Source organism: Glandiceps talaboti, chromosome 11 (assembly GCF_964340395.1).
Source record: "Glandiceps talaboti chromosome 11, keGlaTala1.1, whole genome shotgun sequence".
Classification (NCBI taxonomy): Eukaryota; Metazoa; Hemichordata; class Enteropneusta; family Spengelidae; genus Glandiceps; species Glandiceps talaboti.
In genome coordinates, this window is record NC_135559.1 from 1,943,633 (window position 1) to 1,964,172 (window position 20,540).

General features: G+C 37.1%; 1 protein-coding gene across 1 annotated transcript; it reads left to right on the plus strand.

Annotated features, from left to right (window-relative positions):
- Nucleotides 1–13,700: 13,700 nt before the first annotated feature.
- On the plus strand, nt 13,701–18,228 carry LOC144442565 (transmembrane protein 256 homolog). The gene is made up of 4 exons (XM_078131945.1): nt 13,701–13,814; nt 14,393–14,430; nt 16,012–16,092; nt 16,961–18,228. Exons 1-4 carry the CDS (start codon nt 13,706–13,708, stop codon nt 17,114–17,116), a joined length of 384 nt encoding a protein of 127 aa, XP_077988071.1. The 5' UTR covers nt 13,701–13,705; the 3' UTR covers nt 17,117–18,228.
- The last annotated feature ends 2,312 nt before the right edge of the window (nt 18,229–20,540 follow it).

Sequence of the window (20,540 nt, forward strand, 5' to 3'; positions counted from 1 at the left end):
TGTTTATTTGTCTGTCTGTCTGTCTGTTTGTTTGTTTGTTTGTTTGTTTGTTTGTTTTGGGGGGAAATGAATACCTGCTAATGTATCATGAACAATGTATGGCATAAGCTTATGGGTGTGTCTTCAAAGACTTTGGAATAATGATTGAACAACTCTTTACGATGGACTCTATACCGACATCACTCACTTATCTGTCACTCTTTAGGTATATTCTATGTCTATCATTGTGAAATTCTATTGCTTGTCATGCATGTCGACAGTCAACCACAACTTCCATTTACGCGTGTAAAGGCGTATAAACGCTATCCTATTTTAATCGATCAAGCAGGATCTTTGACATATTTTTTTTCATTCTGCCAGCAACCACATAGTTGCACTTAACTTCCATATTGATTCATTCATGAACCAAATACTTTTCAGAATCTCTCTAAGGGTAGGTTGTTACCTGATTGACTGTCCAATTACTGAGCTTGTTTAAATATCAATGTTGGCGTATAATTATATCTTCCAGTTGTATGGGGATCACGAGGAAGTCAAATCGATATGGCTTCAGGACACAAAATTAAACTTTAAAATCGCTGTCTATCTTCTCTTGAAAATGATAAATGCTCCGTGGATACCCAATCGCTCATGTCAAAAGTACAGATAAACTTATGTGGAGTCTTCAAAATCACATGACATTTTCTTACTACTCTATCCCCTGTAATATGATGTAATTAACTTAAAATACTTCCACCCCAACCTCCACGGACACGTATTCGTATTCAAGTTAAATTTCACTATCATTGTGTTCGAGGTGTCAAGCCATTTGGATTCTCGCCTGTAACCAAAATGTATTGCGAACCATCAATAAAAAAGTGCACATGGTTTTCCTAAATTTTACCTTTCAAATAAGACATATATATCGTGTGACAAAACCTCACCCATTGCGTCACCAGAAACCGTAGACATCTGTTGAAAATTCCTTGTTCTGTGTATATGAAGAGAGTTTTAATTAAAATGTAGCTGACCTGTTGTACAAAATGTGGTGTGCAAAAGATGCAGTCACCTCCTACTGAAACGTCATATTACGGGAATACATGTCATATAGCACGATTCATTCCCCTCCCCCTCTGTCTGTCTGTCTGTCTGTCTCTCTCTCTGTCTGTCTGTCTGTCTGTCTGTCTCTCTCTCTGTCTCTGTCTCTCTCTCTGTCTCTGTCTCTGTCTCTCTCTCTGTCTCTGTCTCTCTCTCTCTCTCTCTCTCTCTCTCTCTCTCTCTCTCTCTCTCTCTCTCTCTCTCTCTCTCTCTCTCTCTCTCTCTCTCTCTCTCTCTCTCTCTCTCTCTCTCTCTCTCTCTCTCTCTGCATTCGGTCTGACTGTTCTACAACTGTTCTGCTCTGAGTTGGATTAATCAGGCAAGTCATGTTAGTAACTTACCAAGGATTACGTTACTCTTGAACGGTAAAAGGTTTATCTTGTAGTTTGTACGCATTCAACATCCCTTATTAGCATAAAATTAAACTCGCTGAATGGAGTATAAGCGACTCGCCATAATAGTGCAGAACTTTCAGTCGATTTCCGGTTCCAAGATGCATTGCGTGGAACGACGTCACCTACGTTGTTATGTTTAACCTTGTTTTTTCTGTTTCTTTTATTTACTTTTGGAATAACATTTCCAAGAAATCAGTGATGAAAACACTTATTGACCTCTGTAATTGTGAGTGGTTTTATTGAGCAAAGACAAACACCATCCAATAATTGACAAAAATTTTCCTGCTAAACCCAGGGTGGGCCAGGTGACGTAGATCCCCTGAGTAGTGCAATGCGCAAAAACATTTGCGCTTACAGATGGGGAGCCGTACGATACACCCTGGAATCAGCAATAGGCTATTGTGAGAAGTCACATTAAGAGATGTAATGTGAGGCGTGCAATGTTATCACTATCAATATAAAATATATATTTTCATTTCCACAATACCTAATGAATACTATATTGTACAAATACTAGTACCTTGAAAGTAAATGTTTTAGGCTAAATATATATTCAGAATTACCTGCATGCTGTGCCTGTTTATCAGTCGACCAGGCATGAAGGTAATAGCACAGTATGAAAGACCGAGAACACAAATTAGAGTACTAATGGTTAACCAGTTCATTTTCATACTATAGGGATGTATACTCATTTGACCTTCACTAAGTTGTAGTCTTTGGGATGCACTGCCTATTACGAGCTGTAGCTTAGGAATTATATAATAATGTATTCTGGAAAGTGCAATGTACAAAAATAAAATAGATACGAGTTCGACATTTGCAACTCTATTATGTTTTTGTTGTCAAGTCTGCATCGGCCAAGAAAAGTTCATTGCTATTATGTTTGAATTGATCAACGTCTTCTATGAGCGCTTAAAATGTAACTCGTAGTACCAAGCAACATCTCGTCACTTACAGATTTTGATTTTCTTAGGACAAGAAATAGTGTAGATAAAAAATGATGAATTACGTTTTTTGCAATATATGTTTGTCTTCTTGAATGAAAGATGTGTCTTATCGTGTTACTTGGTAGAGTGAGTCGATTATCATGGCAAATGTTAGCCCGCCCGCTATATACAATGTAGTCTCGCTGCCAGACTCGAGACTATCGTCCCTAATCTGTTTACCGAGCGGCGGGACTGGTCCCTCTCTTCTCGCGGCTGGGCCGCTCGGTAAACAGATTAGGGACGATAGTCTCGAGTCTGGCAGCGAGACTATATACAATGTACCTATATCTGTAATAAAACCATTTCTTGCGTCATACCAAGAGTAAGTATTAGTGTTTGTTTGTTTGTTTGTTTGTTTGTCTGTTTGTTTGTGATGACCCACCTCTTAGCATTTTACTGGCAACTTACTTTAAAGGGACGAGTTTAGGATAAAACCAGTTTGCGATCTGTTAGCTCGGATGTCCACGGACGCTGGCGCTGTGGCACGCTAGCACTCGTAGCATACGACGGAGTACATATTTGCATCACAGAACCCCCCCCCCCCACACACACACACACACACACACTCACGTACACTATAGACATATTACTTTGCAAAGAGTAATACTTCCAACGGAATCTTGACTGTCACTGGCCATGGCCTGTCTATGCTATATCCAAATCCTTCAAAATGCAACCCCATGAAGACTATTGCATTTAGATAATCCAAATCGATATATTGAGTTTGGTTACACTCGATACTCACAGTTGTCAAGGAAACAGTAAGCGGCGTATAGCTTTGTGTTTGCAGAGTATAAAAAATCGTAACAATTTCGGTTATCCGACTTGTCAAAACAGGAGCCCTATAGGGATCTATAATATTGGGTCCCTTGTTCTTTTATCATAATCTCATAATCTAACAACGGGCTAGCTTAAAAGTATGTTTACTCTAGTAAGCAACACTCACTGTAGAAACACTAGAACAGCCACAAGTCAAATGTATATACCGAGGGCGCGACTTCATGGAACTCCTTACCACTTGACGTAAGTAATAACTGTGGCAGTACATTTACAGGCTGTAAAACAGCTTCTTAGTTTATCACTAGAAATACTTGTAACTGTATACACTGTATTGTAATTGTGTACATTTGTATGACTGTATCTATCCCCTTTTACCATTTTGTGTGATATTTTCTTTCTTTTGTTTTGTGCGTTACGTTTTGTCCTAGCTTTTGGTATGCTTTTTGGTGTATATTTTTACTTCGAATAATTGACAAATTGGCCAGTCACGCTAAAATTATCTCGAATAAAAATGAAGTGAATAATAATAATTTCAAATTACTCATCATTTGTGAAAATCGTCTTTGAGTATTGATTTAAAGCAAGGCAGATCAGAGAATTGTGTGTCTTTAGGCTGAAAACACTATATGTCGACGAGTATTTCCGACTTTATTTATAGAGGTAGTTGCATTACATGATAGCGCCATCAAGCGGTTAGCTTCTATTTGTCATGTGCGGAGCTGGGGCTTAATCATTAATAGAGTTGAATAGAACCTCAGATGTACGTAAGCCGTGGGTACGGTACGGGTTTGCTTTAAAACGCCATTTTAAATAAAAAGCAATATTTTCCGTCGTTTTAATGCATATACCTTTTATCCCCTATAATAACAGTAATATTCAGTACGGGTGTGTTTCTAATAGAGAACTTGCAATCCAGACTGAGCATGCTCAGATACAAACTGAGGACTATGGGATTATCTGAGGTTATCGTATTACCTAATTTGGAGCTACCGATAACATAATCCTGCCACAATGGTCAGGGTGACTATAAATTGATCATTTGTGGTTTAAAACAATGTATCAACATTGCTTACAATACTAATTGATTAGAATTTATTATCGCATTTCCCATGATGCAACATTCAACATGACGGGTTTGCAAGTTCCCTGTTGGGAGAAATTTGTTATTTCTTCTTCATTGCAAATAATTAGGATTAATCATTTAACCCACTTGCCAATGAATGTGGAATTACCAGTAGGTTAGGATAAGATGAAGGAATTGTCATGACAACAAAAAATCTTAACCACGGTGATTATTTGAAGTAAATGTACTAGAAATGGATATTCACTACGGCTATACGGAATAGGAGTTTAGAAAATAACCTAGGGCGGGGGGGGGGGGTTCGGAGAAATTGCCAAAAATTATTGAAAATATAAGAACCCCTAGCCTTACTTACAGAATTTAACTAAGCCCCTGATTCATCTTCTCCCTCTTTTTGAGTAACCCCCCACCCAACTCACCCTTTTCCTAAAATTCGTCTATGTAATAGCCTGAGGTAATTAACATGATGGAGGAACGCGATAACACCCATTGCGAAGATTCAATAAACACAGGAATATCCATGCTTATGATATTACTGTGGTGATGAAAAAAATGAAAATATTTTTTGTTGTTGAAAACTTAGTAGAGTGTTGTATGGTGGTGTTTGTCCAAACTCATTGCCAGTGATTTTAATATGTATTGGATATTGGTTTTATTTTTAGCGACCTGTAATCAAAATGATTGTTTATTCCTGACAGAAAAGTCCAACTATTATACTAAAAATCGGTTAGAGGAGTAACTAAATACCATGCTGACGAACTTTTCTCGATTAACATAAGGTTGGTTGTGCATCAAAAACTTTACAGTAACAACACACATATGCATACTCTCGCACATCATCCAACTGTTTAGAGTTTTGTCTTTGGACTATGATGAAGACGTCATTCCTTGCACAGTTGCAAGAAAATATACAGACTGTAAAGACAATAACACGAAAGTTTGACAAAGTGTGGATAGTGTTCGTGATGGTGGTCGGTGAGAACATTGTTATATGATCATGTAACTAGAGTTGGAATGGTTCAAATTTCGCCATAGCTCCATCCTTACCATCGACCCATAGTACAGAGTCGCCAAGGTACTTCATACAAAATGCAATCTGTATAATGCGTTCTGAATTGTGAACATACACAGTTGTACCAGGTCTGACTAACTGAGTTGACCAATATATCGGCTTCATACTACCCGACTGAGTTGTGAAACGTACGGTGGTGGTGGAACGAATCAAAATGACATCCCATACAGTTCCTTTCAAGTCTTTTGGAAAGTCCTCCATCAGTGATGTTTCATTATTGACTAAATCTTTCCAGTTAGCTTCGTCAGTTCTATAATTTGCTACAACCGTACTAAAATTCCCCACTGCACCAATTTCGGTGGCGGGAAATTCGGATGTATTTTCAACTACAAATGTAGTCGTTCCTTCAGTGTTGGCATTGAGCCAAAATTTAACATCTCTGCTAACACCAAATATAAGTAGTTTGCAACCACCTCTAAACAAAATATCATCGAGGATAGTAGATGATTGCCGAAGACTAAACAGATGTCGTTCTTCGTAAAAAGTTTGTAAAATGTTACATTTTTTGTCAAAAATTTCTGACTCGTCAAGAATTATGCTCAGAGGCTCTAAAATACCACCAGGTGCCATGGTTAGTACATCAGTGTGACCTTTGACATAACTAGCTGACATTGTCCAATGATTGAGTGCTAGTGCTTTTGACAGGCCAGGGTAACACTTTGCGGACCCCTTTTGGCAGTCAAAGCCAAGCGGAACTATTTCTATTACATGGGACCCTGGATAACAAAACACGATATTACTCAAACTATCACTATGCGGAGATATGACAATGTGGGCTTGTGAAAAAGTCTCACTATTTTCCCACCATTCATTGCCCGAAGCCCACCATACAACTAAACTCAGAGTTTCCGGTAGCGTTGCGTCAATCACACGTAGTATCTCATCCTCGTTTTCTAAACTCAGCGCGGATGGTCCAGTTTCCCTCAAGTACAGAACTATATCACCTTTCTTCGTTGAGGGCGTTTTATTCCGTAAAAACCTAAGCGTATTTGGCGGTATAAATCCTCGCTGGTACGGTAGACTACTTGGGTAAAAACTCGGGAAGTAGACATTCTCTGCAGTATAGACCTGGTTTTCCTTCATATATACAATTTTCCAGTTGTCCAACATACAGAAATGCATAAGCAAATCCACCGCCAGATGTGATTTCACCAAAACTCGTAAAGTTGGTGTAGTCTGCATAAAGTCACAAGTAAAATTCAGCAACGGCAGCATATAAAGAACCTGTTCTTCAAATGTGTCTTGGTTGATATTCGCAAAGGAAAGGAGAGCTGTATAAATTTTGATATCTGTTTCTTTGGTTTGGTTTAAGAAATGCTTTCCTACCTTGGCTGTCCACACTGTTGTACTATCGTAAATACTACCATCATGAGCAACAAATCCTCCGGGAATTTGAGTCAAAACACCCATAGAGGGCGTCCTCCATTTTTGTCCAAACGATTGAACAGAGTTCTCCTTGTACGAAACAATATTCAAAACATCAAGAATAGTAGATTTAGGTGAAATATGGAAAACGTCATTTCTCATAAATTCATACGTTGAGTTGGTTCTATACGATTCAAGTTTTCTGGCCTTCATAAATTGTTGACTATTTTCTTTCGTTTTTATTTCATCGTTATATCCTGATAAGGATATCGGTTTATATGTTGGGTTCACCAGTGAGACCAGATTACCAATGGAGATAAAAGTTGTCACAGACATCAGAATGACACAAATGATGAATAAACGGGTCAATTTCTTCTTGTGTAAACGAACTCGTGGCGCTGCCATCTTTGCTTTCAAAAGTTATCCTTGGTTATTTGGTTGTGGTGAGCACATTGATCTGACTCATGATCACATGACAAGGCTGAGTACTCTGATGTCACGATGTCTACCCATGACGTCATTAGGTCTTCAAAGTATTGAAATCATGATAAGTCTGTAATACAGAAAATAAAAAACTTCATTTTGAAATTGTGAAGTAGAAGATTTGAACATAAGGAATCAACACAGCCTACGAATGCCTCATGTATGGATGCGTGGATGGATGGATGGATGGATGGATAGGTGGATGGATGGATGGATGAATTGGTGGGTGCACAGACAGACAGACAGACAGACAGACAGACAGACAGACAGACAGACAGACAGACAGACAGACAGACAGACAGACAGACAGACAGACAGACAGACAGACGCACGCACACACACACACACACACACACACACACACACACATACATACATACATACATACATACATACATACATACATACATACATACATACGAACGTAGGTAGGTATGTAGTGTGCGTTTATATTGTGTTGTATTGTGTTGTATTGCACCATTTCTCGGTGTCACGTGATGATCTGAGAAATCACTCTCCAGAGGTGAAAATACATAATGTCACTCAACGAGAACTACTCAAGCATTATCTGTGGATCACGTCTGGATAATATATTGTGTAATGTGTCAAATTCTGGAGAATACAAAATCTACTACTGTATTATATTACCCTTGTAACATGACATAGCTGTTAAAATTTACACTTCAACGATTAAGGACACATGTGTTTCGATATGGGAAAATTGATATTTAACGAGAATGTCGTCACTGGAACCCTTTATTACAGTGCAAATAGAATTCCATTTGACAGGTTTACAGACTATACTACATTTATCGACAGAAAGACGGAGCGTGAGGTGAACAATAAATCTACAAGTATTTGAAATCTACGTGATTTAACACCACAATCAGACTATTAATACCGTGTGTTACGGTCACACGTTACGGATGACACTTTACCGCTGTGTATCTATGGGTATGTACATACAGACCACTAAACACATATTGACTGTTTTTACTATTTCTGAGTCCAGTATGGTTTAATACAATATGTTCCGATCCAACACTGCGATATTGGAAATTTTTCCTTTTAGCGTGAATAAATTAACTCCTTGAACGTGATAAGAAACGGTTACAATAGTTACGGTTCATCTGTTACGAGTAGGTGATTTTGTATACGAAAGTTTGCTATTCAAGGTCCCTCCTAAATACGTGATAACACCATAAAAAAGACAGTCAGATCAAAATTAATGTATAATAGTAAAACGATCATGAAAATTTCAAATTATTTTTCAAGTCAGGAATTTCTCCATTTAATTATAAAATGAATGGAATTGTGACCGTAAGAATTGATACAATGGTTAAATAGTTGGCATAACTCTGCAATACGATGAGTACCTAATGAATGTTGGGTCGGGTGTCCACCAGGTATGGCGTTCGTTGATGATACCAATACCTGAATGAATGAATGAATGAATCAATGAATGAATGAAAGATTGGATACCTTTTTGGCTTTCGACCGCTTAGTATAAGGTCAGACCACTATCTGGTCAGAGGTATAAGCTCTGTCCCCGTGATAGCTGTGGTATAGGCCTGTATAGGGTTGTCGGTGGCCGAGCGGTAGCTCGAACGCCTCTTACCTCTGCAGCCTGGGTTCGCCTGTAAGTAAGAAGAGTGTCGCTCAGTTTGACTCTACCGAACAACGCAGGTTTTCCCCGGGTACTCCGGTTTCCTCCTGCACTAACACTGAACTTTCCTCCTGTTATTGGGCAATGCCTGTTGGATGGTAAATAAATAAATAAAAATAAAAAGTATCTAAATAGATTCATGGTATGAGCCACTAAAGTAACATCACAGTACCTTGACAGAATGTTACAAGGCCATTCTAATAATAGACACAGGGTGCTGGCAAGTGTGCTCTGATCAACTCCTATATCAACAAAAAAGCCGATACACATGTCAATGCAGTATAGTAGAAGTAAATAGTTAACAATTGACTGGCCCCAATCATTGCTTTAGAATCCATTCAAAACATCGTCGTCCTGGCCTGTTTACCAAGTTTCCACTCGAGAATCCAGTACGCCAAACAGTGGCTTAATAAACTCGGACACAGAACATTGCAAACACATTTCATAGATCCCCATCATCTATGTCATACTATACGATATTAAGTATATGGTTTATTAATAGATTTGTGGAAATTATAACTTTATACCATTTCGCAGTGTGAGTGTATTCATTGTACTGTACTGTACTGTGCTGAATATTCATGAGATAACTAGCTGTGATGCTTCTCCGTTTCATCACAGACAAGTAACAGTCTGTGGTTACACATCACGGTGTTACTCCAAGAGAACCCAGCCAACGGTAATCCCTGAATAGTATTAATTCGAAGTAGCCAGAGTTAGTTAACAGTGTACATCTAATGATTATTTGTCACTTTTGACGGAAATGTCTTTCCCGGCGAAGACAATTCAAACCGTCTTCAAGTTCACCCACGTCTTGTCTTTGTTGATCACCTACAGTTCTGATAAAAATCAATTTACCACATAACAGAAACAACAAAATATATACTTTGCTTTCAAAACTTTGCTCGTTGGTGTTTAATATTTATATTAAATTGATATATTACTTTTCATTACTGGTCGAGTTTTCCTGTCCAGCTTCACCATCATCATGCTAGAATGCGATTCCCATCACTCTGTCATGCCCATACACATAATCTTTAAATACTAATAATTTGAGAGTTTGGTACTCAGTGCAGTTAAAAGTCAGTTTGTCACAAAGATAAAGCAAACTTTCTTAACACAGAGAGAGAAAGGTAACCACATATAATTCTGCAATGTGCTGTTTTTCGCCACGAGATGATCGACCCTTTTCAAATACACTATTCATATGGTAATTTACATACTCGTATTGTCAACAAACACAATGCCAGCATTTTAACATCTGTAACGTTCATGGCCAACATCAGTCATAACACAAACAAGTATCGTTACTTGTCTGTGGTCATAGTGGATAGATTGGGGGTTTTCTTTTTCGAGATAATTAAATATTATATTGTTTTTCTTAAAACTGTTGTTGTGTTAGTTGGGGTGGGGTGTTCTGGAGACTCCGAGTTGTATGTAATACCTGTGTCACTGTAGATCCTGAAAGCATGGGTGTATCCATACTTGTGCGTGCGCGTGCGTGTGTGTGTGTGTGTGTGTGTGTGTGTGTGTGTGTGTACATATATGCTATAGTTTATATATCGACAAAGTTATGTAATTACACGTGCATTTATCACCATGACCATGGTATGTCTACCCGGACAGAGAGGTAATAGTGAACCTTGAGCTCGATTCGTGGTCTCTCGATGTACACTGAGCTCCGTTGCCTCTCCACGTCGACCACCTGTTCGTAAATGAGATCGTTGGTATTCATGTATCATTTACAGATGCACAGTCTCTTGTTGACACACACACACACACACACACACAAACACACAAACACACACACACACACATACTCACTGGGCGTTATTGTATAATGTATGCATGTATAGTATAAACGTACCATCTAAAGAAAAAATGTATTATGGTGACTGTGTATACAACCCACATATGAAAAATCAAGGTCGTGATGCCTTCACACTTTAGCCGCTTGATTTTGGGTTGGAAACTTGGAAATACTAGTAATCGTTATTTCCATACTATGGGATTACTGGGACCATGGAGGTAGAAGTGGCCTTCTACCTGGCATGATGGGACATCCATTGACTAGGACGATCAGCATGGTTTTTGAATGACAGAAAGTCAGAGAAATAAATCGACAACTTACCTACATTGACCTGAATTCACGTACACGTGCCGAATGTCTAACTGACTCTGAGTTGGAATGGGCACACATACAGTAGAGAGTAGCAGGTCAGATGCAAATTGACGGTTGAATGATAAATTGTTTTTCAGCATGCTTCAGTCCTTGTTTTGTGCCAGCATGTTTTGCATTGGTAAATTCCTCGAGTTTCTGATTTACATATCAATGTACCTCGTCGCATTGTTTCTGAAAGCCTTTGAACGAAAAAGTAACTGGTTGGCGGTATTTGTCTACTAGCAATTTGGTGAAGCATGAGAGCAATTGTTATTTTCAGGCTTTGAATGTGACAATGTCGATAGGCAATAACTATATAACCTGCGTTATGAAAGGAGACCGAGACTGCTGATGTCCTCCTACATCCGGGGAATTGCTGATTGTGTATGTGTGTGTGTGTGGGGGGGGGGGTTCGTGGTGCAATAAATCAGCTCTGACACTCGTCGTTCGGTCGACACGATGACACTCCAAATTTGAAATTTGAAAGCAAATTATAGACGTTCTCTGTCCAATGTCTCTGAGCAAACATTATTAGATAAAGGAAACTAATGGTAAAAACAAGCATTATGGGAGGAATATGTGGTAAAATAACACAGTGGGCAAATATTTGGAATTTGGAAACACAAAAAGTCTTGGTTGACTTTTGATAAAAGTAGGATTTTTAAGGCAGAGTTGTTTTTCAATGCATCGAACCATATCCATCCATATACCAGCGGCGTTTATGAGAGACACACCTAATAAAGAAAAGTCCTTGGACGTTATGCACTGGTACTACACTACACACAAAGATTTATTTTGACCTTTTATGCTCTGGTCTGGTGGTCAGGTCGCTGGTACACATCGGACAGTGAATAACGCGACGCGACTGGGTTTCTCCCTCGCCAGTCAAACACACCCCCAGGCCTTCGTTTGAAAACAAAATGATCGGGTTATATTCTACTGTTAGTAAGATAAATATTGACGGCGTAACACCAGTAGCAGTAGTCTTAGGTGGTTGCGGACGACGTTTATTTTCTTTCTCTTCTGTTCATCAGTTATTTCGAACACAAAGACGCAAAGGTCAATGGTTCTATGTGTATTTGGCAGCAGCGACTGGCGTATTAGTCATGTATCTCTGTCAAGAGGGTTGCGATAGCATGGAAACAGCACACCTGCGTTGAATCAATGTGCCGCCGTCACGCACACTTACACATATGTGGTGTACAAGACACGAATAAATGGTACAAGATAAGAACACGATTTACACAGTATTACTTTTAACTAACTTACACTGCGACACACGTACGGCTTCTCCTATTGAGGAGATACTGTGCAATGGTCCGGTTTACGATAAACATTCATGTAATGACATAGTTCTATAATAATGATTCTCGAAGTTTACAAAGACCAAAACGTCTACGGTTTATGTAGTGAAATTTTACAAACAGTGTGTTACTTTCTTCTACTCTGACACGTTTATTTGTTGAATGGCATTTTGGCTAATCTATAAATCTGCATATAATCAATATATCTCCGTCCAGAGTCACCCGTTATATCTCAAACACCTACCCACCTACCTACCTACTTACCGACCTGTCTATCTGTCTGAAATCCAAGTATCTCTCACACGTACGCACGCACATACATACATACATACATACATACATACATACATACATACATACATACATACATACATACATACATACATACATACATACATACATACATACATACATACATACATACATACATACATACAGACAGACAGACAGACAGACAGACAGACAGACAGACAGACAGACAGACAGACAGACATACCTCAGACCACTAGTGCATACATACATTTTATTCCAAGTTATCCACGCGACTATTTTCACAACGTGGATATTTTTTTTGTGATTTTTGCTGGTTGTCGCTTAAAATACGTCAAAATATATCAAGTTAACTTTGTTCTACATCTGTTTACTGAAAAATATGGCTGTCAGTCTGTAGGGGCTTAGACAATGGAAATGAGGATAGTTGGGGTCTCTATACGATGCAATGATGACCCATTTATAGTTTAGTAACCTTATGTCTATCAATGTGTATTAATATGTGATAAAATCACTTGGAAATTGTGAAATCAGCGATGACGTAACCATCTCTGACAATTCCAGACCTTTCTGAATTACACGTCCATTTGTTTCCACGTTAAATCGTGTGGTAAGGTTTCATGATCGCATGAATAACTAATTTCTCTGTAATAAATATTTACGTCCACATAGATCTACTAACAATTGTAATTATAATTTACTTTATTATCCCTCACGGGGATATTTGTCTTGCAAGAACACAGAAAAACATACATGTAATCTTACACATTAAAATACCAAGAACAAGAGATGTACAAAGACGACAACTGTGTAAAGTCTACATAAAAACAGACTCACACTTCCTCTACTTCTTACATTCTATGCACAATTCTGTCTGTTAATTTTAAAGTCATAAAATATATCAAAGATGTTAATGACGTCACAATAATTTGAAATGAAATTAATATAGACGTTAACAGGATAGATGTAACGGTTCTAACCGATGGCCTATAAATGACCTCGGATGACATTCAAAGTGGTTTACGTGCGTTGTTGTTGTCATCGGCGTGTGTAGAACGATATAACATGGCGTCGAAGTTAGCAAAGCTGAATTCGTTTGCTGGCAAGTTTTTCTTCCGTGTAGGTGCTCTGTCGGGAGCATCGGCAGTGCTGATTGGTGCATATGGAGCTCACAGTAAGTTGATTTGAATGACGTCATTCACAAGTTCATTCGTTAAAGGTAATGGAACTAACTACGAGTAGCCAAATATCATATCTATTTCGCACTACACTCGGCGACATAATGAGCTTATATATATTGTATTCAATCCTGTTTATGGTCGAAATGCTGCAGACATGAGAGAGGACATATATCGCTACAGTTTCTCATACAGGCTCCTAAACAAGGCTGTCAAATCTAAATTCTGAAATTACATGGCATATTAAATTAGAACACTACTATATACAAGAGGTGTTATCACATATACAACTAACTCCTTATTTCCCATGATACAGCCTGTCTAATTTAATGTCAAAATTTATTTAAAACACGAGTTTGTTTCAAAATGTTGTTAAAATAATGATTATTGCGAGGAATATTTGAGAACATACATACATACATACATACATACATACATACATACATACATACATACACACACACACACACACACACACACACATACATACACACACAGTCAGTCAGTCAGTCAGTCAGTCAGTCAGACATACAACTTTAATATACAAATTTGACTTATTTTTTTATAATTACAGATTTCAAGACCAACATACAGGATACCTTTAGACACCAGGTCAGTTAAATTGAAACACGCATGCGTAGTAACATCGGTATACCATATCGTTGTGTCAATTACTGTTCTGTCATATAGTCCTGTTAGTTAACTTCTGATGTTGTCTTGCTTTCTATTGTTTTATCCACATCCACATCAAATAACATCTCGACTGACAACGAAGCTTAAGGTTCTCCTTTTGTGTGTAAGCTCACCTTACCATTTGATATCAAAATATCTGTGATTTTAAGATTTTAAGATAAGTTTCGAAAATATCTTCTGATCTTGGGTGATCACGAAACTCGCTGTTTTACAATCATGCGATATTCCATTAATCACCGGCATTCTATTTGAAACCTGATTAAAAACAATCACCGGAGTTTTAAATTTAGAAACACAATAATAAAAGAATCCGGTTGCTCGTCCAAGTAAAGCCATCTGGTGTACAGTAAGGTGATTCTAGCTGGAGTCTCTGCTGTAATGCTAATATCATCTCGAGGTTGTAGCATGATTAAACTGGAACATAATGTTTAATTTACATTAATAATTTCCATGACAACCATGACAAATTATTGTATAAAACTATAATTAATAATGCTATGTTCTTTGTTGTGTTCGTAGTTGTGATAACAATGTTAATACTAGACGAAAACAATAAAGAAAAATAACTATTCTGTAGATGAAATATGATACATTTACGAGCGACTAACACTCATTACAATAACATCATTAATGGAATATTGTTAGTATTGAATAATAGATCCAGACAGTAATTATATTACCAATACATAGAATTTATCACTCGTAGGTAACAACCCTACGTACACGTAATAGAATGCGTACGCGGACAGAGTAACACAGCGAGGGTTTTAAGGGGTAACGACAATCCAGGAAATAAAGGCATTTTCATTAACTTTTGGTTCTTCAGAGTCACTGGTTTTACATCACCTGCATTACTCCCGATTTTAAGTAAACGCCAAGTTGAAGTTGTCCCTCAATTTGAGATTGTGGCTGTAGACCACACATAAATGTTTATAAAATAGGCAACAATTAATATTCATGTATCCTGCGTGCCTACGACCTTTAATGAAGATATCATGAATATTCATTGTTCAACCATTGCATAAACATTTCTGCTGACTCCCATGATGCAATGTGGTTCACAGCATAGATCTCCAAATGAGGGACAACTTCTTCTTGCTGTTTCTCTGAAATCACATCTAATGTTAGGTAATGTGGAATCATAAAAACGACTCTCCAGAACCCAAAGTGAATGAAAACGCCTTTATTTCCTGGAGTGGTAATAATAGTATAGAATAATTATAATAAAATATTTATATAGCGCCTAGTATCCATCAATGATGCTCACTGGCGCTTTACAATAGAAACTGTTACAGATAAGCTCTCTCAAAAAGGTATGTCTTTAGTCTTAATTTGAAAGTATAAATAATAATTTGAAATTTGAAAATTTGGTATTCCCTTTTTGACGAACAAATGTAAACACTTCGTTTACTTCAAAATTTTCATTTTATCAACGAATAGGACTTTGCGTGTCTATACTTGTTACATCAATGTTGCCTCATCATTCTTTTTTATTTTTAGGTTTTTGATACGGCTAAAAATTACCATTTTATTACCAGCCTAGCGATGCTTGCTGTTCCTCTCTGTGGACAACCTTTCATTGTAAGTATCAGTTGGTTTGGAGATTCAGCAAGTATACTGTGACATCAAATATATTCGTACACATCAGATCACGTCAATGTATCAGCAGTCAACTCACAGTAAATGTATACATCCTTGTAGCAACACCTCTGTTGCTACAGTTGTGTTACAGTCATGTCTTTACTAACACATACCTGTACCACTGGAATGTTACAGGGTATGCACAGCACCTGTTCCAGAAGCGAAATGTTATTTGGTGTTTACTTTTTAAATCAAAATATGAGTAGGGTAGTGATAATTATTTCAAAGACATCCCTCAACTTGTAAACTGCCGTGCATTGAAACAGGTTGACGCTGAATCTGGATAAATATAGAAGCGTGTCCATTTTTGTACACAAATAAAATACTTATTAATTCATTATTAAGCAATAATATTAATAATAATAAACTTTATTGTAACCTTATCTATAATTTCAGATATCAGTACAATAAATACAATACAATACAATACAATACAATACAATACAACACAATACAATACAATACAATACAATACAATACAATACAATACAATACAATGCAATGCAATGCAATGCAATGCAATGCAATGCAATGCAATACAATACAATACAATACAATACAATACAATACAATACAATACAATACAATACAATACAATACAATAAAGTAAAAAGGAAAATACTTGTATTGACCACACACAAAAAAGAGTAATTTCACAATGTGAAAATCAACCGTGACAGCATATTGGTTATACAGATATATATTTTTATTTATTTATTTATTTATTTATTTATTTATTTATTTATTTATTTATTTATTTATTTATTTATTTGTTTGTTTGTTTGTTTGTTTATTTATTTATTTACAGGCTGGCAGTCTTTTATCTGGCGGCATCGTCTTATTCTCAGGAACATGTTATCTAGATGCCCTCTATGGCATTGAGGGACCGAGGAAATATCCCGGGAAATACTCACCACAAGGAGGCATTCTGCTTGTAGCTGGCTGGATTGCATTGGCATTGTAATTGGCATGTAGATAGATGCAGTTGTAGCATCGCAGTAGATCATCGACGAATGGATATAGTGTTCAAACATTGCTCTGCCGAGAAGTGTGTGACGTGGACGAAACTTAGCAAGTCAGTTGTCTATAACACAATTATAATGGCATGTTAATGGAGAATGGTTATGCTATAGTCGAACTAGCTTACATACAATATGAGAACATACCCAGTAACATGTCAAAGTGAGTGAGTACACTTCGTGCCAAGGACATAAATGTCAAGACCAGTGTACTATTCATCTAATATAGATTCTGTGCTTTCAGCAAAGGCATGGGGCCCAAAATGGTATAGTACCAACAATCATTCATGGACTAGCAAGGGCATTGACCGGACCGAGGCTGACTATCAAACCATAGGCTTATACTGTGATTAGACTGTAAGATACGTCGTGACGTTCCGCCCTCACCGGCCTCCTATCACTGGGAGGGGATGGTCGATGTGTGAGGGCGCCCCGTCACGGGGTAACTGACAGACTATACTATGACCTGACGTTGAACTAATCATTTTGTTAAATGAAATCGGATATTAACAATTTCGGATATGTACTGCTGATGTCAATGTAGCAGTGGTGTCGACGGTGGATCAATGGATTCTTTATTATTCTACGATTCAAATATATGCGATGAATTTCATTGAGTTTTCGTTATCAAGTATGGACGTAGAAACTTGGTGAACTCAGAGACAGTGAAGAGGACAATTTACTGGGTATAATATTAGAAATATTATGTCCGTACCATTCACATGCATGTCTCATTAAAAAAACATGACATTTACATTCAACACTCGTCACTAGAGAAATTGTTATAAATAATGTTCACAATACTATCAACTGGTATACAAACATGAAAATTCCCGAGGGAACATACATGTAAGTAAGTTATTGTATTCCCACCTGTACAAAGACAACCAATTCACGCCGTGTCAGCTATTTGTATATCGATATCGTTGTATAACTTCGTACATGTAATATTGTGGAGATTTCAATGTATCATACATATATCATGACAATCACCTTTAATAATGTGCATTTGTATTTGATTGTTGAATTATTTGAAACGGACAATCGATTTCGAACATTGGAGTAATGACCGTCCTGTCAGTGACCGATCGCGAGGCGAAGGGCTATTTGTTTCACAAATAGCCCTTCGCCTCGCCATCGGTCACTGACAGGACGGTCATTACTCCAATGTTCGAAATCGATGTTAGCTGACTTGATCAGAAGCTCAAAGATAATCTACTAAATTCCCCTTGCTAATAAGGTCAATGAACACGTGATTTATCTATAAATAGATCATAGATAGAAAATCGATGTCAGACAGCCAAATTGCCAAGGACTATATGTTACAACCCCAATACACAGGCGTTTGTGTCTCTAGGGATGGGATGGTAATCCGCCGTACATGAGGAGGGCTGATCACCACCAAAACCGTAGGAGGTACATACGCTAACATCATGAAATTGATATATCTATGGATTAGCTGTTATATCACCATCTATCATCATCTCTTGCCATGTGGAAGTATATATGGATAGAATTAGAAATACAGATTGATTTTTGCGGAGAAAATTTTCATTTGGTTAATTTACCGAAACATTAGAGGTAAAATGACAACATTGACAAACGCACTACTTTTCTCGTAGTAGGACCTTTGTGTATTCTGAGTATTTGTGAGCCTGTACTGAGTGAAGTAATCTAATTTTGCATGGCTTTACAATTTTAAGCTGAATAAATATCAGAATGATTTTTCTAGTTTATAATGTGTATACTATCGTGTTTTGTATATTTATCATATTATTATTATTTCATTTGTTTTTTAGTTTGTTTTGTTTTTCTTTTTTTATTGGGGGGGGTGATCAATCGACTTAATCAGCTGTGCTAAAATTACGAACACTCTTTTAGTATCTTCGACTTTCCGGCTAATATCGTTTAGTCTATTTACACAAAATATTAACAAATATATTGAATAACCATGATCTAAATTTATATATATTACAAAAAAATTACACTCCAATATTTTCAGAGCTGACTCAGTGTGATTGGACTCTATTACCTAAACTCAATCTGAATCCGAGTCCCAAAATAAATATATCGACTTTTAATTTCATCGGAAAAATATATCACAGCACTGAACAGAACAACGATAAAGCACTCAATGTTTCTTCAAGACAAATACTTAAGAACTGGTGGCAGATGTTTCTAGTATAATAACGCCACTGTAAGAAACAATTACCAAAATGAACGTTAGTTGTCACTTTACAATCATGATGATATTATTTGAACAAAATTTGACAGTTACATTTATAAGATAATATCTACTTTTACAGCACAGTCAGGGGTCCTCCTGTGTGTGGGGGTGGGGTGGGTATCATCAACACGATTTGACAGTTACATTTCTAAGGTAATATCTACTTTTACAGTACAGTCAGGGGTCCTTCTGTTTGTGTGGGGTGGTGGGTGGGGTGGGTACCATCAACACGAAAATAAGCATGTCAAGATATTCAATTAAGGATCCACAAGATAACTTATAGGTGATGAAAGTCAATTTGATTTCAAAGTACTATTTTCATTGTGATTTATATAACGAAAAGAGAACCGGCAAAATCAGTGGAAAAATTTCACTGTACATGTATAAAACTACATGTTATGTAAGTGTGTATTTTTGGATGATAAAGGGCTTTGCCATATTCTTTATTGTACATCATAGTATTCATACATTCTGATAAATGACAATAGATTAATACATAACATGTGCTTGTAGAACAAATTCTTTCAATTGAACCTGACTTAATAGAGTACAGATAGGTATGTAGGTAGGCGGCTAAAATCAAATACCAAGTAAATACCGGCACAGCAAAACACTACAGTGACAATATACAGCGTTTACACTATGTCAACGAAACTGGCCGACGGAGAGGTAAGAGTTTTTGTAGCTAGCTACACTCTAAACGTTTTGACGCTATAGGAGGCGTCGCAAATGTTCAGTTTGGTCTGGTTTCCTGAACACATGCATTCTGTGTACTTGCTCTGAACACATACTCTCTGTTCAAAACGTGTTACAGTGTGCAAAAGCACCAACAGCGCTCTAATTCATATCAGTTTGAACATATGTGTTCAAATAAAGACACTATATGTTCTAAATCTGTTCTAAATGTTCTAAACATGTGTTCTAATGCTCTTACTGAACACATGCACTGCATTCAAAACAGTGTTCTAGTATGTATCCAATATAGACTGAACATACGACTTTAGAGAGTAGATATGTATGGTAAAATATTTATAACACTGTATGTTTATAATGTATATATATATATATAGTATTTTATTTGCCACAAACTCAAAATCATATCAATATAACAAGAGAAAAAGTAATCATGTGTCAATAGATCC

Bases quoted from the DNA above. Each gene is read 5' to 3' on its own strand.
- LOC144442565 (XM_078131945.1), top strand. From the start codon at position 13,706: ATGGCGTCGAAGTTAGCAAAGCTGAATTCGTTTGCTGGCAAGTTTTTC. The intron at 14,431-16,011 runs GTCAGTTAAATT...TTTTATTTTTAG, and splicing joins AGGATACCTTTAGACACCAG to GTTTTTGATACGGCTAAAAA. The intron at 16,093-16,960 runs GTAAGTATCAGT...ATTTATTTACAG, and splicing joins TCTGTGGACAACCTTTCATT to GCTGGCAGTCTTTTATCTGG.